Genomic DNA, 25,286 nt, shown 5'->3' with positions numbered 1-25,286 from the left:
GGCACTAAGTACTTTTTGTCAGCCTGCTTTGCTCATTGGCCGTGCTGAGGCTAGGGTCTGCCAAACGTCCTCTACTGCCTCCATGACTGCCTCATCGATAGGAAGTGCGATCTTAAACCGATGTTGAGGCTGCAGATTTTTCAACAGGCGATACTGCTTATTTTGCAGCACTTCCCCCAACTGAACCTACTGGCTTTCCACCACCCACTTAAACAATTCATGAAATTGTTTCAGGTCGTTGGGTGGGGACATAGCCCCCGAAAAGACTGCCTTGTCGGGGGAGGATGAGGACTGGTCTGTAGGTGAAGGTGGTCCTCCACTTCAGATAATTGACCCTCTTCCAGGTCGGATTGTTGAGCCTGGGTGGTAGGGCTTTGCAATGGAGGAGTACGTGGTTGCTGTTGCTGTGACTCAGCGGTAACCAGCTGACAACTAGGTGAACGTGGATGTGAGGAATAATACGGTCTATGATGATATCCATAATAACTGTCAGAACGTGCTGGCGATGATCATCTTGACGAGATTACACTGGTATGCCACTTATAGTATAGGGAGCGGAGAGAATGTGTAGGCGAGCAGAGGAAATGCAGCGAGGTCCTGGAGGAAGGTGATGGAAAAAAGGAATAGTGTCTCCCATAGTGCCTTGCATCCTTCCACTGTGGTTCCCAATATGGGGACCGGGGACTATATTGAGGAGAATATGGATAGTCCTTGTGATGGTATTAACGGGCACTTGGTATAGGAGATTCACGTGCTGGAGGAGAGGGAGATGGGACGGGGAGAAGGAGAAATAGGATTCTGACACACGCAAGTCTTTGCGATGGCTTTCTTTGGTGCCAACACAGTACCATCTCCTGCTGGAGGTGTTGGTGCTGGCGGTTTAGGAGTGGTTCCACTGGTGGTGCCAGTGAAGCCGGTGCTAAGGGCGCCCGCAATGGTAGTGGTGCCGGTGGTGCCGTTGATAGAATGGACGCTTGGTCTGCAGGGATATCTGGTGCCGACGCTGAACTCGGTGCTGGCAGTGCCTTAGCTGTCGGTGCCGGGATTGCCGCTTTCTTATGTCTGGCACTCATAGATACCTTAGAACTCGTAGGGATAGTGCCTAGTGTACCTGGCTTATCCCCCATGCTGACTCTGCTCACTCGAGCAGCAGGCAGAGAGTGCACCAGAGATGCCTGTGTCTTACGTGCTGGGGTCATCTCTGGAGACGACGCTCTGCATTTTTGAGGTACAGTAGACTCCAGCTGTGCTGATGGAGTAGTGTCTGGAGGTGGAAGCTCCTTGTCGGAAAGGATCAGTTTGAGGCGCATTTCCTTATCTCTGTGAACTCTGGCTGTCAGCTTGGAGCAGTGGGTGCACTTTTGTGGAACATGCGCCTCACCCAGACATCAAATACATGTTGCATGGCCAACCAAGGCCGGCATGGCTTTGCAGCAAAGACTGCACTTTTAAAACCCAGGTGAACCAGGCATTGCAGAGGACGGTTGAAACTCGTGCCCCCTCTTCCTTTTCCCTTTTTTTTTTTTTTTTTTTTTTTTGTAGCTAAAGACCAAGAAACAGTCTAATGAGTTTTTAACTGGAACAGCAAGGAATACTAACTCACTAACTACTAAATTAACAACTATATCACTATTCTAACTATTCACAGGAGAACTCCGACAGGAAAACAAGGAGAGTTGACGAGCTCTGTCTATGATCAGGGATGGTTGAGAAGAACTGGCAAGAGCCGGACCGCGCGTGACAGGCAAAGGGCGTGAACGGCATGAGGCGCTGACCGCTCATACGTGTTCCGGCTGACTACGCCTATTGAAAGTCTCCAATCTGCAGTGCCGGGATGAGCCCGACACCTACAGTGGAGCACCCACGGGGACACTACTTGAAGAAGAAGCTAGTGCATGGTGAAAAGCATTTGGAGGATGCTGAAGTTTGTTAAGCTCCTACTGACCAGTATGAAGCATCTTCATCTTTCTATGTTAAGGCCAAATTAAAATAATCAGTTCCACAGCCCAGCCTGTTGAAAATCAAGCCATTATAGTTTATATTATTAAACCATTGTATTGTCTTAAACAGTACTACTAATACAGCTGTGTTACTGCCCAGACAATAGCAAGGCAACTCCTCTGGAACATGAAGAGCTGTGTAGAAGAGCTGGTAATACTTGTTGTGGAAAGTGATCTGGTTTTATTCATGAAAAAACATCTAGCTGCTTTACAAAGTTAAATAATATTGTTGCCATTTCCTGACAGGCTTTCTCTTAGCCAGCTTTAGGAAAGGCTCAGAAGCAAAGCACTGTAAGTCAGAGTACAAAGAAATAGCTCAGAGCTAGTTTTCGGCCTATTCCTATTTCACTTGCAGATGTGGTTTCCATGGAGTAATAGGTCCAAAGAACACAGCAAGGAGGACTGCTCCAAGTTACTACTCATTGATCCAGCAAGAAGTGCAAGCGCTTTCTAAACTGTGCCCAGGCAAGTGCACCAAGAGCCAGTCACTTGGCATAAATTGGCACTATGTCACTGAAGCAAATGGAACTGTACCTACTTTCATTAGCAGCAAATTCACCCAGCCACATGCACATGAATGGCATGCTAGATGCAGATTTATTTCTTATATCCACTCCTCTCAGCCATTTCTGGCTTCTGAGCTTTATTTCCATTCACTGTAAAAAAGAGATGACTAACTACAAAATGTGCTGCAGGACCATTTGTTGTTTCTTACGTTTTTACAAAATGCAAAGGGTTTTAAAAAATTCAATCATGCAGAAAACTGAAGAAAAAATTGCACCAACCTATGGGAACCTCAGGGGTTTGTTCAAATAAAAGGAACAAGAGATCATATAAGCAATGCTTAATTAAGGGCTGCCCAAGACTATTAGCATACAGCATTTATTGGTACAGGGCTTAACATTAGAGATGCAGACCACCTGCGGCTCACAATGTTTTCACCTTGAGCAATAATTACTCAGCACCTGTGAAAATCAGGCCTACACTGTATCACAACTCCTACTTACTGCTTAACCTGGGCATGTAAGGCTGTCGTTAGATAAAATACCAAACCAGAAAGGATAAATAAATGAGAAGTTTGTCTTGTTTCATACTTGCTTGATATCTGAGTGCTCTGGGATTTCTAATAATTCAATCTGCTGTTCTTGTGCTTGTAAAATAAAGGACTCTTTAATGTCTTCAGTAGTACAGCAGCTGAGTGGTACAGGAATCACCTATAGATGGTGGACACACAAAGAAAAATACACAAACCATACTTAAATAAGGCAATCAATCCATCACTGGGGGTTGCACACCTCTCAGTACTGCTTGTATCGTGTGAGACACATCAGACTTAAGTGGCAACATATGAGGTAAGTCTGCCTTGTAGGAGCTAGAAGAATAACTGAAATTTAAAAGTTCCTAAAAACTATCCTCCAATATTCTTTGTGGAGAGATTGAAGGCCACTCTGAAATGGTCACAGATCCACCAAGTAAAAAAGCTGCCAATGCACCTTTCCATAATCAGTGTGGCAGAAACTGGTCACCGAGCAGCAACATTTTCAGACACTGGCCAACTATTTGAACATGTTACAGCACACACTATTAACTTTCCTGACGACCTCAGTACTCTGAACAATAACCCAGTACACATGCCAATGACAGATGCTAAAACCAAAACAAGAGAAGAGGCACCTGGTTCACATGAAGCAGAGATGAAACAAAAAATCCATCTTACAGCTTTATGCGCTAGATATAACAGGAAAAATTACACATGTTCAAGTGACCATTTAAATGGTTACAGGGGTTTTACCTTTATCCTGCCTCCCATCTACTGCTCGCAGGATTTTTATTTATAATTTGGGATGTCAAGAAGGACGTGAGTTGTACATAGGTTGAAATGTGAACTGTTTCTTTTCACAGCATCTTAGGTTGTACTTACCCTTCCATTGCTTTTTTATAACCATACCTGCAACTGTAGGTGCTGACTTCTGTAATTTCTTTCAAACAACACACATCTTTTTCCTTTGCTTCTGAAAAACTCCTTCAGGGCAGATTTGTACTTGTCTACTTCTTCCATCACTTCTGAAGAAAGTTCAACCACTGACTGGTAATGCCCAATAGGTAAAATCAGGATATGGTCATTTGATAAACCACCTTTGGCAAGGGCAAGATAGCACTAGAAAAGAACAAGAAGTCAGAAAATACGTAAGCAAACTAATTCAGTCCTTGCCATAATAATTCCTCCATGACTAATTCGTCTTACAATTTTCAAAGTTCAAAAGACAAAAATCAACAAAAATATTCCAGGCTCTACTTCAAGGAGATTCTGTAGCAGGCTGTTAGTTACCAGCTAACTTAGAAAAGTGTAAGGAATGGCAAAAAATGAATTTAGATGAAGGGCAAAGTGCCTCCAGCAAGAAGGCTGCTGAGCTGGGCTTCAGTCAGAGTGGTAAATATATACGATTTCTGGATATGATACAGCCTGAAAAAAATCCATTTGGGGATTTATTATTTTAAATAAACAGTGAATTAAATTTGATCCTATAACAATTCATATTCAGCTCAAAGTTTGGTTTATACTTCACAGCAGCAGCCGTTTCAGGCAAAGGATTATAGCCAACTATCAAAATTGTTTAACCCCCAGGTTATTCAGGTGTTCTTGCAGAAGACATAATTGCCTCTACCTACCTAGAAAGTTATCTGCAGAAAAACATCACCAAAGACTATAAATTAGAAAGTTTAACCCTCAAGAAATGCATTTAAATTTTCAAGATTTAAGCTAGAATTTTGCTGAGAGCCAGTGGGTTCTACAGGTGAAGAAGGTTCCCATCTCAGGACAGTTTTAGACCAGGTCTGCATTAGAAAAGGTCTGTTAATGTAGCTTGTGGTGAATTGGGATTTTTTGTAGTATGTTTGTGACACCTGTGCGTGCTACAGTTTTCCCCCATACTTTGCTAACCTGTAGAGAAGGAGGGCAGATTAAGTTTGCTTTCAGGGCAGACTAATAGACATAAGTGTGTGTCTGAGCAGAATGAACCCATAACAGTAGAAAATTTGAGAAGGTAATGGAAAATCCAGATGACCAGGTCACAGAAATCTAGCAACCAATGACCCAAAAGGAGAAGAATTTCCCTGCCTCTAAGCAGGGAAGCTGAGCAGAGACACTCAGCTCTAAAACAAAGGATAGGTACAAGGTGAGGAAATAAGTTTAGGCTCTGGTAAAAATTTGAAGTTCTTTTACCTGGGAACTGACTAAGGAAGGGTATGTCCACACTACAGCACTAATTCGAACTAACTTAATTCGAATTAGTTAATTCGAACTAAGCTAATTCGAACTAGTGCATCTAGACCTAAAAACTAGTTCGAATTAGCATTTTGCTAATTTGAACTAGCATGTCCACATTGAGTGGACCCTGAACCGAGGTTAAGGATGGCCGGAAGCAGTGCCGGCAGGGCATCAGATGAGGACTTAGAGCGTGGAGCTGCTGTCTCAGGCTAGCCGAGGGCTGTGCTTAAAGGGACCCAACCCCCACCCCGGACAGACAGTTCTCAGGGGTTCCCCGCTCGCTTGTCTAACTCAATGAGGGACAGCAAAGCAGTCCTGGCTTGGAGGGCCCTGAATGCCCGCACTCGGCACATCACAGCACTCGGCCATCAGCCCGGCTGCACTTGCTGCAGGCAACCATCCGGAGAGGGGGGTCAATCAGGAGACTGCAGGAGAGCTTCCATCCTGAGGAGCCCGCAGAGCCACCCCAGTCCTCCCCATCGGGGGCTTGTACCCCATTCCTCCCTCACCACCTTCCACTTATCCCTCCCTAGCTCCCCTTCCTGATGTACAAAATAAAGGACACGTGTGTTCAAAAATAGAAACTCTCTTTATTGAACAAAACTCGGGGAGACTGGGAAAAGGAGGTGGGAGATAGGAAGAGAGAGAGTGGGAGGGGAGGAGGAAACCTGGGAGGAGGGAGCTGGAAGGGGGAAGCCAGGGGAAGAAGGAGGAGGGGAAGTATCAAACTATGGTACTCCATATCTTCAGTACTGTGTACAGATGTGATCTCCTCACCCCAGAAAAGATATTTTGGCCTTGGAAAAGGTTCAGAAAAGGGCAACTAAAATGATCAGGGGTTTGGAACAGGTCCCATATGAAGAGAGGCTACAGAGCCTGGGACTTTTCAGCTTAGAAAGGAGGAGACTGAGGAGGGATATGATAGAGGTCTATAAAAGCATGAGTGGTGTGGAGAGGGTGCATATAGAAAAGTTCTTCATTAGTTCCCATAATAGAAGGACTAGAGTACACCAAATGAAATGAATGGGTAGCAGGCTTCAAACTAATAACAGAAAGTTCTTCTTCACAAAGCAAATAGTCAACCTGTGGAACTCATTGCTGCAGGAGGCTGTGAAGGCTAGAACTATAACAGAGTTTAAAGAGAAGTTAGATAAATTCATGGAGGTTGGGTCCATGGTGTGGTATTAGCCAGGGGGTAGAAATGGTGTCCCTGGCCTCTCTTTTTGGAAGGCTGGAGATGGATGGCATGAGACAAATGGCTTGGTCATTGTCTTCGGTCCATCCCCTCCAGGGTACCTACTGTTGGCCGCTGTCGGCAGACAGGCTACTGGGCTAGATGGACCTTTGGTCTGACCCAGTACGGCCATTCTTATTTTTTTATTTTCTAATCTCAGGGTCGGGGTCTCACTCGACCACCTTGATTTTCATGCAAACCTGCTCCTGGGTGGCCAGGCTGGCAGCTATCCTGTCCTAGACGGCCACTTTCCTGTGTCTAGTGCGGAGGTCGTGGACGTTGGAGGACTCCCCCCAAACCTCGATGAGGTCCACGATCTCCGCACTAGACCAGGCGGGCGCCCACCTCTTGCGGCCCTGGGCAGGCTCCTGGGAGCCGCCAGCTTGGTCCCGGGAAGAGGCGGAGGGCTGGGTGGCAGCGGGTGGCTGGCTCGTGCCGTGCCAGGTGCAGGGTCTGCTGGCTAGGTGCTGGCAGGCTTGCACCTGGCACAGGCATCGTAGCCAGACCGTGCTCCTTTAAGGGCTCTGGGGCCGGGAGGGGGGCTGACGAGTTTCCCTGGTGGTGCTCAGAGTGGCCACCAGGGAAAGCTGGGAAGGGCTAGCCTCCCACTAGTTTGAATTAAGTGGCTACACAGCCCTTAATTCGAACTACTTAATCCGAACTAGGCGTTACTCCTCGTAGAATGAGGTTTACCTAGTTTGAATTAAGCGCTCTGCTAGTTCGAATTAAGTTCGAACTAGCGGTTTGCCTGTGTAGTGCCTATCAAAGTTAATTCGAACTAACGGCTGTTAGTTCGAATTAACTTTGTAGAGTAGACATACCCAAAGGAAGTCTGAGATAGAGCCTGAAAATGGAGTTTGCTAGAACTTGGCTGGTGAATTCCTCTGGGTTGACTAGCACAGAATACACTTAAACATTTATGGCTCTATGCTAACTAATGCTATATCCCAGCAGACTGATACATTCTACTGATCTGAAAATGTTGCTTGAAAATCACTGCATATACTGAGTGAAGCACATTAGTCCCTCAAGAGTGTACAGGTCTCTAAATAAGAGTCTGTCTCAGCTAGACTTGGCAAGCAGAGTTCCTGGTATGAAGCAGAAGTGCTGAATCCCTAGAAGTCAGTCTCAGGAGGAGGTGAAGCTACGTAGTCTATTCCGGAAGAAGAGCGAGACCCCTTTGGGAGTTTGGCACATGGAAGGGACTTCTTCAAGAGACCATTCTAAACCTGGGTTGTAGCACTTATTTTATGGATTCATGACACAATTACAATGGCAAACCCTCCTACTGCAAAAGTCTCAGAGGGGTAGCTTTGTTAGTTTGCAATTAACAACAACAAAAAAAAGTAGCACTTTAAAGACTAACGAAGTGCAGTCATGCCTTGTAATATCAAAAAAGTGATTTTGTCCAAACAGTTATAATGGTTTTCCATACAGAATAAACTATACTGATAAGTATTTTTTCCCCAATAATAACTGAATTTGTACTGGGGCTTTTGCAGATATAGAAATGTCATTAAAGAAAAATCACCCCAACTGACTACACTATACTTGCAAATCTTACCATGCAGATCTGGGCTTACTGTGGTTACTATCTAACAGCAGAGTAGAGTAAATTGCCCTGCTGGGAGATTTTATACCTCCTCAGGTAGATGATTTAAGTTGGAATCACAGAACTACATGCTCACACTCAAGACATGGTTTGTGTTAACACATAGTTCAAATGAGGTGTGGTGCCTCTTGTGCTGAATGGTGATCACACTGGGCAATGTCACGTTTCCTTTGAGATTTGTGAAAGGATAATCAGAGGGTTTCTGTAACCTGTATCTGACAAACAAGCCTTTTCTGTATAGTTTAGGTTTCTTTGATTGCAGTTCAATGTCAAGTGTTAAAAAGAAAATGGCATTAAAACGTAAGTGTCAGCACAACACTGCACTCAGAGAAGAATGTGCCAAGTACTCACGTGTGTGCCGATGCTAACCACCAAATGTTTCTCAACTTCAGGACTGGCAAGACAGAACCAGCAGGGGCCAGTTGGCTTGGCTTTATTAGAAGAAGAAAAAAAAAAGCGTTAAACATTGTGTTCATAGTGACAACAGAATTGCAGTTAAACACTGGAAGGTTAGCATATGTATGTTAGTGTAAATATACTTAATTTTGGTATAAGAACTGGTTGGAAGGCCAGAGTTATGTTTTCTGGTATCCTGTCCATTGAAGAACAAACATACTGGATCAGATCAATGGTCCATCTAGCCCAATATCTTGTCTTCTGACAGTGACTACAACCAGATAGGGTTTTTTTTCTCTTCCCCTTCCCTTTCACAGAGTGTGTGCTGTGACTGGCAGGTAGAAACTGTTGGCTTCTAATTAAAGTTTGAATTGGGAGTTTAGAGAGGGAGTTGGGAAAGGGGCAAGATTCTCTTGCCTTTCTTTTAAATCTTTTCTCCAGGACAGGAGGTATGGATGGTGATAGGTCTGCCGCTGTTACCTGCACAGCATGTGCCATGTTTGTCTTCCTCCCGGAAGAAAGAACAGATTTCATCTGCACTAAGTGCAAGCTGGTCACCATTTTGGAAGAAAAAATTAGGGGACTGGAGGCCCAAGTGTCGACCCTACGCTCGATCAGAAAGGATGAAGACTTCCTCGATAGAAGGCAGTGTTTAATTCTGCAAGCATGGCAGGCGGAAGAGCCAGAGAGGGCAGCATGGGACCAGGAAGAGAACTGGCAGCAGGTAACTTCTTGAGGGGGGAAAAGGCCAACACAGGAATCCCCCAATGCTACAGAAATAAATAATCGCTTTCAGGCTCTCTCCACAGGATCTGGACTGGTGAATGCTTTGGAAGGGACCTCACAAGGAAGAAACTGGAAGGGAACACCATCTACTGGAAGGCATGGGATGCGCAGTCCTAGGGATGGGGATTCCATGACCACCACCCCCAAAAGAAGACAACGGGGGGGGAGGGTTGGGGACTCCCTCCTAAGAGGGACTGAGCCATCCATCTGCCGTCCGGACCTGAAATCTCCAGAGGTGTGCTGCTTACTGGGAGCTCAAATTCAGGATGTGACTGAGAGGCTTACAAAACTGATCAAACCTTCGGATCGCTACCCCTTCCTGCTTCTCTACATGGGAACTAACAATACGGCCAAGAATGACCTTGAGCAGATTACTGCGGATTATGTAGCGCTGGGAAGAAGAATCAAAGAATTTGGAGCGCAAGTCGTGTTCTCGTCCATCCTCCCTGTCGAAGGGAAAAGACTGGGGAGGGATCGTCAAATTGAGGAAATAAATGTGTGGTTGTGCAGGTGGTGTCAGAGAGAGGGCTTTGATTTCTTCGACTATGGATCTCTGTTCCGGGCACAAGGATTGTTAGGAAGAGATGGGATCCACCTAACCAAGAGAGGAAGGAGCATCTTCGCGGGCAGGCTTGCAAACCCAATGGGGGCTTTAAAGTAGGTTCGTTGGGGGACGGTGATCAAAACCCTGAGGGGAGTGGGAAAGTCAGATACCGGGAAGAAATGCAAAGAGGAACGAGCAACAAAGGAGGACCCCTGATTCAAATGGAGAAGATAGGGTGATCAACTGGTTATCTGAGGCGTTTGTACACTAATGCGAGAAGCCTGGGCAACAAACAGGAAGAACTGGAGGCCCTGGCCCAGTCCAAGAAATATGATTTAATTGGGATAACAGAGACTTAGTGGGATGACTCACATCACTGGAACACTGTCATGCAAGAATATAGACTGTTCAGAAAGAACAGGCAGGGGAGAAAAGGAGGAGGAGTTGCACTATATGTAAGAGAGCACTACGATTGCTCTGAACTCCAGTATATAGGAGGGAGAAAAACCTGTTGAAAGTCTATGGGTTAAGTTTAGAGGTGCAAACAACAGCAGCAATGTTGTGGTTGTTGTCTACTGCAGGCCACCGAATCAGGTGGATGAGGTGGATGAGGCTTTCTTTGGACAACTTGGAGAAGCTTCCAGATCGCAGGCCCTGGTTCTTGTGGGGGACTTTAATCACCCTGACATCTGTTGGGAGACCTATACGGCAGTACACAGGCAATCCAGGAAGTTTTTGGGAGAATATTGGGGATAACTTCTTGGTACAAGTGCTGAAGGATCCGACCAGGGGCCGTGCGCAGCTTGACCTTCTGCTCACAAACAGGGAGGAACTAATAGGGGAAGTGGAGGTGGGTGACAACCTGGGAAGCAGTGATCATGAGATGGTAGATTTCAGGATCCTGACCAAAGGAAGAAAAGAGAGTAGTAAAATACACACCTTGGACTTCAGAAAAGCAGACTTTGACTCCCTCAAAGACCTGATGGGCAGAATCCCCTGAAATGCTAACATGAAGGGGAAAAGAGTCCAGGAGAGTTGGCAATATTTTAAAGAAGCCTTTTTGAAGGCACAGAAAGAAACCATCCTGATGTGTAGCATGAGAGGCAAACATGGTAGGAGACCGGATTGGCTTACAGGGCAAATCCTTGGTGAACTTTAGCACAAAAAGGGAGCTTACAAAAAGTGGAAACTTGGACAAATGACCAGGGGGAGGGGTATAAATGTATAGCTCGAGAATGCCGGGGGGTTATCTGGAAGGCGAAAGCGCAATTGGAATTGCGACTGGCAAAGGATGTGAAGGATAACAAGAAATGTTTCAATAGGCATGTTAACAAGAAGAAGGTGATGAGAGAGGGTGTAGGGCCTCTACTGGAAGAAGGAGGTAACCTAGGGTACGTCTAAACTACACGGCTCCGTCGACGGAGCCATGTAGATTTGTTTGTTTGGCAAAGGGAAATGAAGCCGTGATTTAAATAATCGCAGCTTCGTTTAAATTTAAATGGCTGCCTGCTCTGCCGATCACCTGTTTGTCGGAAGATCGGGGCAGTCTGGACGCGCCCCTGCCGACATGAAAGCCCTTTATCAACCTCCCGGGTAAACCTCATCCTACGAGGCATAACGGGGAGGTTGATAAAGGGCTTTCAGATTGGCGTGGGAGCGTTGAGACTAGCACGCTGAGCCAACAAACAGCTGATCAGCTGTTTGTCGGCTCAGCACGGCAGCCATTTAAATTTAAATGAAGCCGCAATTATTTAAATCGCGGCTTCACTTCCCTTTGCCGATCAACCTAATCTACATGGCTCCATCGATGGAGCCATGTAGTTTAGACACACCCCTAGTGATAGATGTGGGGAAAGCTGAAGTACTCAATGTTTTCTTTGCCTCTGTATTCACGGACAAGGTCGGCTCCCGGACTAATGCGCTAAGTGACAGAAGATGGGATGAAGATGGACAGCCCTTGGTGGATAAAGAACAGGTTAAGAACTATTTAGAAAAGCTAAACATACACAAATCCATGGGTCCGAGGGTACTGAGGGAGTTGGCAAATGTCATTGAGGAGCCTTTGGCCATTATCTTTGAAAAGAGAGATTTGGGATGATTGGAAAAAGGCAAATGTAGTGCCCAATTTCAAAAAAGGGAAGAAGGACGATCCAGGGAACTATAGGCCACTCAGTCTTACCTCGGTCCCTGGAAAAATCATGGAAGGGATCCTTAAGGAATCCATTTTGAGGCACTCGGAAGAGAGGAAAGTGATCAAGAATACTCAGCATAGATTCACCAAGGGCAAGTCGTGCCTGACCAATCTGATTAGCTTCTATGATGAGGTAACTGGTTCTGTGGACATGGGAAAGTCAGTGGATGTGATATACCTTGACTTTAGCAAGGCTTTTGATACGGTCTCCCACAATATTTTTGCCAGCAAGTTAAGGGAATGTGGATTGGATAAATGGACGGTAAGATGGATAGAAAGATGGCTAGAAGGCCGGACACAGCGGATAGTGATCAACGGCTCGATGTCAGGATGGCGGTCGGTTTCTAGCAGAGTGCCCCAAGGTTCAGTTCTAGGACTGGTTTTGTTCAATATCTTTATTAATGACCTGGATGAGGGGATGGATTGCACCCTCAGCAAGTTTGCAAATGATACTAAGCTAGGGGGAGAGGTAGATACACTTGGGGGCAGAGATAGGGTCCAGAGTGACTTAGACAAATTGGAGGATTGGGCCACAAGAAATCTGATGAGGTTCAACAAGGACAAGTGCAGAGTCCTGCACTTCGGACAGAAGAATCCCAAGCATTGTTACAGGCTGGGGACCAACCAGCTAAGTAGTAGTTCTGCAGAAAAGGACCTGGGGGTTACAATGGATGAGAAGCTGGATATGAGTCAGCAGTGTGCCCTTGTAGCCAAGAAGGCTAATGACATATTAGGTTGCATTAAGATGAGCAGTGCCAGCAGGTCCAGAGATGTGATTATTCCCCTTTATTCGGCTTTGATGAGGCCACATCTGGAGTATTGTGTCCAGTTCTGGGCCCACCATTACAAAAAGGATGTGGATGCATTGGAGAGGGTTCAGTGGAGGGCAACCAAAATGATTAGGGGGCTGGAGCCTATAACCTATGAGGAGAGGCTGAGGGAGTTGGGTCTGTTTAGTCTGCAGAAGCAAAGAGCGAGGGAGGATTTGAGAGCAGCCTTCAACTTCCTGAAGGGAGGTTCCAAAGAGGCTGGAGAAAGGATGTTCTCAGTAGTGACAGATGGGAAAACAAGGAGCAATGGTCTCAAGTTGTGGTTGGAGAGGTCTAGGTTGGAGATTAGGACAAACTGTTTCACTAGGCGGGTGGTGAAGCACTGGGATGGGTTCCCTAGGGTGGTGATGGAATCTCCATCCCTAGAGGTGTTTAAGTCTTGGCTTGACAAAGTCCTGGCTGGGTTGATTTAGTTGGGCTTGGTCCTGCCTAGAGCAGGAGTCCGGACTTGACCTTCTGAGGTTTCTACCAGCTCTATGGTTCTATCTTTCAATAACAAAACAGGGCAATCTGAAGTGATTCATCTTGGTATTCAGTCCCAGCTTCCAACAGTTAAGGTTTAGGCCACTCAGAACATGAATTGAGTCCCTGACCAGCTTGGTTAGTAGCCACTGATTGACCTCTCCTCCAGGACATGCTGACCTGCCCCTCCCTCAGTTCTTTCTTACCAGCTACACAAACAGAGGGGAAGGAGGATGGGTATTGGAATGGATGCAACCACCACATCTTTAAGAACAGTTATGAAAGATCAGTAACTATTTTTACTTTAAGTGCTTGTTCACATCAATTCCAATGAAGGTGACTCCGAAGCTGAAGCCCAGAAGGTGGGGTTGGAGTCAGTTGGTCACTGATTGTAGGACTGCCTTGCCCACAGCGGCATCATCTTGGGCTTGGTAGGCAGTGACATAATGGACCGTGAATGTGTGGACTGAAGACATCCTGGACTGGAACTTGGGCTATGAAGGCTGTTGAAGAGGCAATGGCCCCCGTAGAATGTGCAGCAATCAAGAGAGATGGGACACCTGCTAACTCATAGCACTTATGGATACAGCCTGTGATCCACAAAGAGACACACTGAGGCTATGTCTAGACTGCAGGCGGATCTTTCGAAAGAGCAATCCGCTTTTTCGAAAGAGAGCACCCAGCGAGTCTGGATGCTCTCTTTCGAGGAAGCCCTATTTACATTGAAGAACGCCTTCTTTTGAAAGAGGAACTTTCGAAAGAAGGCGTTCTTCCTCGTGAAACGAGGTTTACCGCCATCGAAAGAAAAGCCGCGTTCTTTCAAAATTATTTCGAAAGAACGCGGCTTGAGTCTGGACGCAGGGGAAGTTTTTTCGGGAAAAGGCTACTTTTCCCGAAAAAACCCCTGAGTCTGGACACAGCCTGAGAGGAAACTGGAAGCCCTCTCACAAGCTCTGCAATGGTGGTTGCGATGGCTTCCTAAAAGATTTTGTGTGCTCTATATAAAAAGTGAGCACTCTACATACATCTAGAGAGAGCAACAGTTGTTGCTGCATATTAGTATGTGGCTTAGGGTAGAATAAAAAGAGGAAGATATCCTGACCTACGTGGAACTGCGACTCCACCTTGGGAAGGAAAGCCAGGTGAGACTAGAGTTGCCAGACCTCTCGTGAGAGGATGAGAGTTGACTTTCCTATGTTGAGAAGTATGTCTAACCTCCGAAATGCAGCCACTGGCCTAAGAGCTGCTTCTATCAGGAACTGCCATAAATGAAAGTCCCTCTCCTTTTTCATGCAAGGTTTGAATTATCTGCAGAACTTATATTGCCCTACTTGGTGAGCTTCCTCCAGACAGCGTAGACAGGAGTTGTGGGGGCCACTATTCATCATAGGCTTATAACAGGAACCTCAAGGCTTGAAGCCTTGGGTTTGTGGCATAGCACACTGTTCAAGGCAGGCGGTAGCTGTTTTTTACCACTCAACTGTTTAACAACTATAACAACACTGAAGTGAGAACAACAAACTGTCAACGGTGAATAAGAAGTAAGCTAGGGAATAGGGCACTTGCAGAACAAGTGAGTGATGTTCCAACACATTCACAGACCGTAAGAAGAACTGAGGGAGGGGTAAGCCTGCTCATATATAGCACCACATACCAACGCCACCCCAGGAAGACCCCTGGCTGTCCTTATGGAGTCTGCTAGGGAAAAGTTTCTGATGACCGTGCATGTAACATGCGCACACCTTCATTGGAATTGAAGTGAACAAGCATTCGAAGAAGAACTGTGCTTATTTAGTCCATAGACGAGAAGAGTTAGGGAGGATCTGACAGTCATCTTCAACTGTTTGAAGTGGGTTCCAAAGAGGATGGACCTAGCTATTCTCAGTGGTGGCAGATGGCAGAACAAGAAGCAATAGTTTCAAGTAGTAGTGGCGGGAGGGGGGAGGACTAGGTTGGATATTAGGAAAAATTATTTCACAAGTAGGGTGGTGAAGTACAAGAATGGACTACCTAGAAAGGTGGTGGAATCTCCATCTTTTGAGGTTTTTAAGGGCAGGCTTGACAAAGTCTTGGTTGGAATGATTTAGTTCGGGTTGGACTAGATGACCTTCTGAATAACAAAAAAGGAGAAGTTGGACTGTGAAAAATGGCATTGCCTGTTTCCAAGTTGCTGATAACTAAAACGATAATTGTTTTGAATGCTTAAGGATAAAAATGCAGGACAATGTAGCACTTTAAAGACTAACAAGATGGTTTATTAGATGATGAGCTTTCGTGGGCCAGACCCACTTCCTCAGATCAAATAGTGGAAGAAAGTAGTCACAACCATATATACCAAAGGATACAATTTAAAAAAAATGAACAAATATGAAAAGGACAAATCACATTGCAGAACAGAAGGGGGATGCGGGCGGGGGGGGAGGAAGGAAGGTAAGTGTCTGTGAATTGCTGATATTAAAGGTAGGGAGAGTGGGATGTTTGTGAGTTAATGGTATTACAGGTGATAATTGGGGAAACTGTCTTGGTAATGGGTGAGAAAGTTCAAAGACTTGTTAAGTCCTTGTTGGTAAGTGTCGAATTTTAACATGAATGACAGTTCAGAGGATTCCCTTTCAAGTGCAGATGTAAAAGGTCTTTGTAGCAGAATGCAGGTGGCTAAGTCATTTAGAGAGTGTCCTTTCTGGTTAAAGTGGCAAGAAACTGTTTTCTCTTTGTGATCTTGTCTGATATCTGTTTTGTGGGCATTAATCCTTTGGCGAAGTGTCTGAGATGTTTGTCCAATGTACATAGCAGACGGACACTTTCGGCACATGATAGCGTAGATTATATTTCTGGATGCGCAGGAATATGTGTTCTTGATCTTATAACTCACTTGGTTAGGTCCAATAATGGTATCAGCAGAATGAATATGTGGACAAAGCTGGCAACGGGGTTTGTTGCAAGGGAAGGTACCAGGGTTGGTATTAGTGTGGTATGTCCTGTGGTGGTTGGTAAGAATCATCTTGAGGTTAGGTGGTTGTCTATAGGAGACTATGGGTCTGTCTCCCAGAGCCTCTTTGAGTATGGTATCCTGTTCCAATATAGGCTGTAGTTTATTGATAATGTGTTGGACAGGTTTAAGTTGGGGGTTGTAGGTGATGACAAGTGGTGTTCTATTGTTGGTTTTCTTGGGTCTGTCTTGAAGTAGATGGTTTCTAGGTATTCGTCTGGCTCTTTCAATTTGCTTTTTTGTTTCTCTGGGTGGGTAGTTGAGATTTATAAATGCTTGGTAGAGATCCTGAAGCTTCTGGTCTCTGTCAGTGGGGTTAGAGCAGATGCGGTTGTATCGAAGGGCTTGGCTATAGACGATGGATCGTGTGGTGTGTTCTGGATGGGAGCTGGATGCATGTAGGTAACTGTATGAGTCAGTGGGTTTTCTGTAGAGAGTGGTGTCTAATTTTCCATTGTTGATTTGTACGGTGGTGTCCAGGAAGTGGATCTCTTACCTTCCTTCCTCCCCCTTCCCACCCCCCCGCATCCCCCTTCTGTTCTGCAATGTGATTTGTCCTTTTCATATTTGTTCATTTTTTTTAAATTGTATCCTTTGGTATATATGGTTGTGACTACTTTCTTCCACTATTTGATCTGAGGAAGTGGGTCTGGCCCACGAAAGCTCATCATCTAATAAACCATCTTGTTAGTCTTTAAAGTGCTACATTGTCCTGCATTTTGATTCAACTACCCCAGACTAACACGGCTACATTTCTATCACTTAAGGATAAAGAATAAGATAAAATACCAGCTGGTATCTGCAACAGACCACCAAACTATACTAAAGGAAAAGAATGACTGCCTCCTTATACACCTGTTTATAATGTGGGGGGAAACTGCTATCATGGGGGCTTCAATCTGAGTGATATATGCTGGAGTCATGCAGTGAATTTGTAGCCATATCTGTCCCAGGATCTTAAAGGGACAAGATTGGTGAGGTAATAGCTCCGATTCAATCAACTTCTGTTTGTGAGAGAGACAAGCCTTCGAGCCACAAAGAGGTCTTCTCTATGTCTCATGCTGGCACTACTGAGAAAATCTGAGGAATTTCTAAGAATTATAAATAATTTCCTATCTCAAAAAATGTTGCAACCAATACAACGGAATTCTGTATCAGACTATAAGAGATAAAGTGGAAGTAATCACAGAACTAAAAATTAATGTCAATTTATGAACAAATGATAACTTGACCATTTACTGTGTACAATCATAACAGAGTCCAGATTAGGATTATATGCACTTGGTTTTTAATGGAGCCAGCTTCACAAACTAAAAAAAATTATGACCATGGCTGTCATCTATACAGGAAAGGGATATTTTGCCAATTCAGAAGAAACCATAATAAGCATCCTCAAATATAGTAGGAAGATCCTTCTCACTGTTCTTTCTCCATCTATATTACTCTCTTTGTGGTACTTGAACTATGGAAACATCCAGGCTTGGTGGCTCATTTGTATCCTGGAGGATGGGGGCTGAGAGGGCATACAAGGCACAGCCAACAATCACTGCTGGACACTGCTAGTGAAAATATTCAGCTCTCCTGTGTTAGAGCACACAGATGTGAGTGAGTTCTCCATGTGCAGCAACTCTAGATTAATACTAGTCAACCTACATAGCCCATATGTAAAGTCAGTTTGCTCTACATCACACCAGCTTCGTACTTAAGTTTTTTAAGTGGCACTGACAGTTTTGTATCAATGCTGAGTATGATATACCCTGTGATTGTGTAATTGATTTAGTCTGCAAGCTGCTTTGGAGCAAGGGACCATTTCTTTGTATTTGCACAGGTCTTAGCATAATGGGATTCTGTTGTTGAGTGGGGCATTCAGATGTTACCACAACATAACTAAGAAGTGGGTTGCACCCACAAAAGCTCATGATACAATCTACATGGTTTTTAAGTCTTTAAGGTGCTGATTTGTTATTTTTTAAGTTTTTAAAAAGAGGAAGTTACTTACCTTGTGCAGTAATGATAGCTGAGATGTGTTCCCCTATCAGTTATCAACTGTAAATGTATTTGTGCCACTGGACCTCTGGTTTGAAGATTTTAGGTAGCAGTATCTATTCATCCCACACATGTACCCTTGCTCTCTTATGGTCTGCCTCGAGACTATGCAGCACTGAGAGGGAGAATTGCCCCCCAGTTCCTTCTCTACTTCAAGAAAGCCTTGTTGGGAATTAGGTCCTGATAGTTTGAGGTCCTGATAGTTTAGGTCCTGATAGTTTGAGGCCCATAAATAACAGTAACACAGATAAACATGCATTTTGTCCAAGGATGTTTAACCTCTTCCAGTCTCTATCTTAAGTAGTGGATTTGGAGTGATATTTGCTTTCCCGGAGCATTGATTGCATCTACCCTAATAGTTTGGCTGAGAGTGGTAAAGAGAGAGTCCAGCTCCTGGGGAATATAATACTTTTTACCAGCCCTTTAGGATGTTGATGCAACAGAGCCGTTGTCTGCCAAATGACCTTAGATGGATCCAGAGGAACCTCATTGATTGGGATGACAATTCTAGAAGAGGAGGAAGTGTGTCGTATACCCAATAGATTATGCTAACACTGTGATGCAGTGAAGTAGACAATGGGACTGCTGTACCTTCCTTTAAGGCTAAAGATGGTCAAGAAGCATCTGACAATTTGCTCTCACAGTACTACATAGCCTTGAGGCAGATCACAAAGGAAGAAGAGTGCATGTGTGGAATGAATGGAATCTGCTACCTATAATTTCTGATTAGGGCGCAGATATGCCTACAGTGGTGCACCATAACTGATGGTGCTTAAAGAACTACAACCACTATTCAGGAATATTTTGCGGTCTTATTTTTCTAGGATAGCTTCCAGGGAGTTTGCCAAAAGCACCAAATGGCCTGCTACTTACAGATCTTCTTAAGCTGCTTGCGCTGGAAATGCTGTCCTCCTTTTTCATCTGACTGCCGCTTATTTCCATGCTGTTTGCTCAAATCAAAGAAAAACTGACAAGCTGGTTCTTCCTGTTCAGAAAAAGAAAACCAAACTCAATTGTACTCTGTCTATATGATGAAGCCCCACCTAATATACAAAGAGGTCCTTTTGAAAATACTGCTATTTACTCAGCAGATAAGTGATGCATTGAGTGTAATGGTTTGATCTTCTCCTCTACTAATGCAATGAAGCCCATCTGCCTAGTAACCACATCCCCAGCCTTGGAGAGTGATATAAAACAGTTACTCCCATTGTCCATTCAGCTGCCCCTCTTACTTTCAGAGCTGTTGAGTTTTATGAATTATTCAGAAGATATTTTTCCATATCTCAGCTGGTGCTGAAGGTAGGGCATTCATTTGTATTATAATTTTGATTGGCTTCTCAGTAGCCATACATGACAAACCTTTTGTGCGTGCGTGCGTGTGTGTGCGTGCGTGTGTGCACACACATGCCTAGCTGTGTTGTTTGATTCCCAATGATTCACTTCACATGTGTATTGGCCCAGACATTTAGTCCCAGCCTGAGCAGATAAGAAGGCTGTTCTGAGAGGGAGAGACAAAGGAAGATAGGCAGAGACAGCCACCTGGCTGGGGGGTAGGGCCTGGGAGCTGGGTCAGTCTTGGCTGAGGGAAGCTTGAGGAGAGCAAACTAAGTCCAGGACAGGGGGATTCAGAGGCCCGTTAACCCCTTTCCCCCCGAGAGGAATAAGGCTGGTTGCCCTGTCTCCTGTGGTAACATCGACCCTAAGCTAGGTCGTGTCTCTGTGAACCAATAAAACTTCTATTCTACTGGCTGGCTGAGAGTCACATCTGGCTGCAGATGAGGGTGCAGGGTCAGGGGCCTCCTGACACGTTGTTATAGTGTGTAATTTTACAATTTAACACAAATTATGTTTAAATAACATTAAGGTAGTATAGTTAAGCACTCAAAATTATCAATTGCCAGAACAATTCATGTTGCATGTGCAAGCTTAACTAAGCTACCTTGTGTGATACACAAATGATCGCACAGTCCCTTAATCTTACATTCCTTAATTTGGGGTTTGCCACCTGTTACAGGCCTCTTCACTATATTATGTGAAGAAACAGACACTCCATGTCAAGTCTGTTCCTCGCTGGGTTTTAACTATGCTCTGCAGAAGGCACAAGATTTTCTTTGCTGTACTCATCAGCACTGATCAGCAGTTGGCCACACTCTGAATGCTCTCAAAGCACAGAATATGACATGGATTATCAGCCTGGAAATTACATCTCCTAAAACAGTCACAAACAGGTGCCAATATGTGTGACCAGACTGCCTTCTTATATTGCTAAAGAGGAGGGAGATCCCAGTCAGAAGTATATCTCAGTGCTCTGGGAGGACATGAAGCAGTGCTACGCAACTGTGGTAAAGATTTATGAAGTGAATATCAACCATAGTTCAGTTACTTAACATTCACAAAACAGTTAAGATACACAAATGTTATTATTCAAACTTCTACTTGTACCAAGAAGTACAAGTTGGTACAAGTGCTGAATGATCCGACCAGGGGCCACATGCAGCTTGACCTTCTGCTCACAAACAGGGAGGAACTAATAGGGGAAGTAGAGGTGGGTGACAATCTCGGAAGCAGTGATCATGAGATGGTAGATTTCAGGATCCTGACCAAAGGAAGAAAAGAGAGTAGTAAAATACACACCTGGGACTTCAGAAAAGCAGACTTTGACTCCCTCAAAGACCTGATGGGGCGCTAACATGAAAGGAGTCCAGGACAGCTGGCAGTATTTTAAAGAAGCCTTATTGAAGGCACAGAAAGAAACCATCCTGATACGTAGCAAGAGAAGCAAATATGCTAGGAGACCGGATTGGCTTACAGGGGAAATTCTTGGTGAACTTAAGCACAAAAAGGGAGCTTACAAAAAGTGGAAACTTGGACAAATGATCAGGGGGAGGGGTATAAATGTATAGCTTGAGAATGCCGGGGGGTTATCAGGAAGGCGAAAGTGCAATTGGAATTGCCACTGGCAAAGGATGTGAAGGATAACAAGAAATGTTTCTACAGGCATGTTATCAAGAAGAAGGTGATCAGAGACGGTGTGGGGCCCCTACTGGATGAAGGCGGTAACCTAGTGATAGATGATGTGGGGAAAGCTGAAGTACTCAATGCTTTCTTTGCTTCTGTATAAAGTACTCAATGCTTTCTTTGCTTCTGTATACACGGACAAGGTCAGCTCCCAGATGACGAAGTTACTCACCTTCATGCAGTAACAATGTTTCTTTGAGATGTGTCCCCTTGGGTGCTCCACTCTTGGTATTGGGCTCATCCCGGCGCCACTGGTCGGAGGTTTTCAGTAGCAGTCGTCAACCAGACCGCGCTTGCGTGGTCAGCGTCTCGCGGCTTTCACGCCTTTGATCGCGCGGTCCGGCTCCCGTCAGTTCCTCTTACCGCTCGGTTGTCTGTAACGAGAAAGAAACAAATTCCAGAGCAGGAAGGAGGGCGGGATGTGGAGCACCCACAGGGACACATCTTGAAGAAACATCATTACTGCACGAAGGTGAGTAACTTTGTCTTCTTCTTCGAGTGGTCCCCGTGGGTGCACCACTCTTGGTGACTGTAGAGCAGTACCCAGATAGCACTCCGGACTTAATGTTTGTCCGCAATCGATAATACTGCTGAAGCTACAGCTGAGTCTTTGGCTAAACATTGAGTGATTGCATAGTGCTGTACGAAGGTAGCATTTGATGTCCATGTGGCCATCCGGCAGATATCTTCCAAGGACACCCTACAGGCAAAGGCTGTGGTTGTAGCTACCGCTCTCGTGGAATGAGCTCTTGGTTGTGAAAGAAGAGGTCTGTTTCGGGTAGCGTGACATTAGTAATACATGTGCCAATGAGCTTCGCAATACGTTGGCTGGAAAGCGTGCTGCCTTTCAATTGTTGTGCTATTGACACTAGTAATCTGTCCGTTGTGCACCAGTCCCGAGTTCTATCGATATAGAACGAGAGTGCTCTGCGCACATCAAGGGTGTGGTGTGTAATAAGGCTTCCCTGTGTGATGAGTGAGGCTTTGGATAAAATGATGTTAATACAATGGGTTCACTGAGATGGAACGAAGAACATACTTTCGGAATAAATGTCGGGTGCAAGCATAATGTGACCAACTCTTTAGTAAACACTGTGAACGGTGGATTTGCCATCAGTGCAGCCAACTCACTGACTCTATGTGCTGATGTAATCGCCAGTAGAAAGACTACTTTCATTGTTAACATTCGACATGTTATAGTTACTAATGGCTCAAAGGGAGGATACATCATGGTATCGAGTACCAAATCTAGGTTCCACGAAGGAGTAGGTGGTTTCCGTGGAGGGTAAAGGTTAGTCAGATCTTCTAGAAACCTTTTAGTAGTTGGGTGGGAGAAAATGGAGAATACCTCTATAGGATGATGAAAAGCACTAATCGTCGCCATATGTACTTTCAGAGAAGAGATCGCCAGACCGGAACCCTGTAGATGAACAACGTAATCAAGGATTCGATGGAGAGGAGCTGTTTCGGGGTTAGTCTGACTGTTGCACTGTGTGTACTTCATCCACTTTGCCAGGTAAATCTTTCGGGTAGATAATTTCCTGTTGTGCAAAAGGATTGACTTCACTTGCTCCGAACAGAGATGCTCGTTTGTTTTGAGCCAATCAGGAACCAGGACGTGAGGTGGAGAGTTCCTGGCCTGGGATGAAGGACAGAACCTCGCTTCTGCAATAGGAGATCTGATGGGGGGGAAGCAGATAAGGCGGTTTCACCGACATCCTGTGGAGGAACGGATACCACGCCTGTCTTGCCCAGGACGGGGCCAGTAATATTACTCGTGCTGAGTCGGCATTGATTTTCTCCAATATTCTGGGTATGAGTACTGTTGGAGGGAATGCATAAAGTAGCGATCCCTTCCAGCTGATTAAGAGTGCATCCCCCAGTAATCCCTTCCCAATTCCTGCCCTGGAGCAGAAAAAACAGCATTTCCTGTTGTATGGAGTGGCAAATAGATCTGTAAGAGGTGTTGCCCATCTGCAGAAAATTTGATGAAGGATGTCCGTACATATTTCCCACTCGTGATCCAGCGGGAATTGTCGACAGAGAGTCTGCGATCGTATTGTCGGAGCCAGGTAAGTATGACTCTGTGATGGTGATGTTGTTTTGGATGCAGAAGTTCCATAGACAGACTGCTTCCGCACACAGGTAACGTGATCTCGCTCCTCCTTGCCGGTTGGTATAATACATTGCAGCAACGTTGTCTGTCAACACCCTGACCACAGTACCCATGATATGGGTGCAAAAGTGTTTGCATGCAAGAAAAATAGCTCTCAGCTCTAGGAGGTTTATGTGGAGAAGTCTCTCGGAGTCCGACCACCTGCCCTGCACCTTCCCTCCATTCATGTGCGCGCCCCAAACGATGAGGGAAGTGTCTGTTATTTGGTGGGAAGGTTGTGGCCGATGGAATGGAACTCCCGCCACGAGGTTGTGCTGCTTCGTCCACCATGCAAGGGACTTGCGGACATAGGCTGGGGCATGACTATCTTTTGGATGCTGTGCCTTGAAGGTACATATATGGACGCTAGCCAGTGCTGGAGACATCGAAAATGTAGCCAGGCATGGAGAACTACAAAAGTGGTAGCGGCCTTATGGCCCATCAGTTTCATGCACGAGGTCTTGTATTGTGTGAAACCTTTCTACAGGTAAGTACGCTCTCGCAGCAATGGAGTCAAGCATGGCACCTATGAACTTTATGTCCTGAGTAGGCTCCAAAGAGGACTTTTTCCTCATTGATTATAAGGCCCAGAGAGTTGAAAGTCTGAACGGTCAACATAATCATGCGTGTGCCGCCTCCTGTCGTGTCCTGCCCTTCACGAGGCAATCGTCCAGGTAAGGAAATACCACCACGTTCATCCTACGGAGATGTGTCGCCACAACTACAAGCGTTTTCGAAAAAACCCTTGGAGAGACCGCCAGACCGAAGGGCAGGACACAATATTGAAAATGATCGTTCCCTTTTATGAACTGAAGGAATCACCCGTGCACTGGGTGTATGGTGATGTGGAAATAAGCATCTTGCACGTCGAAGGCTGCAAACTAATCCCCATTGTCGAGCGATGGGATAATTGAAGCTAGCATCACCATTTTGAACATCTGCTTCTGGAGGTAACAATTCAATCCCCGCAGGTCTAGAATGGGTCTCCATCCTCCGGACTTCTTTTGAGTTAAGAAGTAGCGGGAGTAAAAACCCCTTCCTCTGAACTGGTTCAGAACTCCCTCTATTGCCCCGATGGAGAGAAGACAGTGGGCTTCTCGTCGTAAGAGTTCCTCGTGAGATGGGACCCTGAAAAGGAACGTGGTTGGTGGGGTAGTAGAAGGGACGGAGGTGAGTGGAATTGTGAATCCGGATGTCATCAGCTCCAACACCCATCGGTTGGATGTTATTGCAGCCCACTGATGGTAAAAGGGCCGTAATCGATGGTGGAACAAGGGAAGAACGTGATGTTGGTTTGCGACGATGTGCGATGTCTGCATGCCCTCGACCAAGAAGTCAAACCTGCTGCTTCGCAGATGATGGATTATTTGCTCGTATGGGCTGAGGCCATCTGCACTGGGGTCACTGTTTTGGACGCGTCTGCTCATACGGACGTTGCTGTTGCCTCTGATACTGGTCGCATCTCCTCTGGTACAGATAATACCGTTTGCGCCTAAATGGAGTGGTGTACATCCCAAAAGTGCATAAGGTTGTACGGGAATCTTTTTCAGAGTGGAGGACTTCATCTGTTTTCTCTGCAACAGCTTCTGCTTGTCAAAGGGAAAGTCCTTCACCTTGCCTGCAGTTCTTTGGGGACTCCTGCTGTGGCCAGCCAGGACGGTCTGCGCATGGAAATGGCTGTGGCCGTAGAGCGTGCTGCTGTGTCCGTGACATCCAGTGCGATTTGACGTCCTGCCCCAATGTAGCATAACCTTT

General features: G+C 45.4%; 1 protein-coding gene across 3 annotated transcripts in view; it reads right to left on the bottom strand.

Moving 5' to 3' along the window:
- Positions 1-25,286, bottom strand: part of CWF19L1 (CWF19 like cell cycle control factor 1) — a 93,501-nt gene that overhangs the window by 14,299 nt on the left and 53,916 nt on the right. The window contains exons 9-13 of one of the 3 annotated variants that reach the window (XM_075905000.2): positions 19,232-19,343; positions 8,466-8,545; positions 3,949-4,158; positions 3,095-3,214; positions 2,559-2,656 (exon numbers count right to left, since the gene is read on the bottom strand). In XM_075905000.2, the coding sequence (XP_075761115.1) occupies positions 2,654-2,656; positions 3,095-3,214; positions 3,949-4,158; positions 8,466-8,545; positions 19,232-19,343 (525 nt within the window). In that variant the 3' untranslated portion in view covers positions 2,559-2,653. Of the gene's footprint in view, positions 1-2,558; positions 2,657-3,094; positions 3,215-3,948; positions 4,159-8,465; positions 8,546-19,231; positions 19,344-25,286 lie in introns of those variants that run through there. The other 2 variants (XM_006119604.4, XM_006119605.4) reach the window with 2 other exon arrangements.

This window comes from Pelodiscus sinensis, chromosome 21, assembly GCF_052426305.1.
Source record: "Pelodiscus sinensis isolate ZL-2025 chromosome 21, ASM5242630v1, whole genome shotgun sequence".
NCBI lineage: Eukaryota > Metazoa > Chordata > Testudines > Trionychidae > Pelodiscus > Pelodiscus sinensis.
This window is presented reverse-complemented; position numbering and strand designations above follow the sequence as displayed.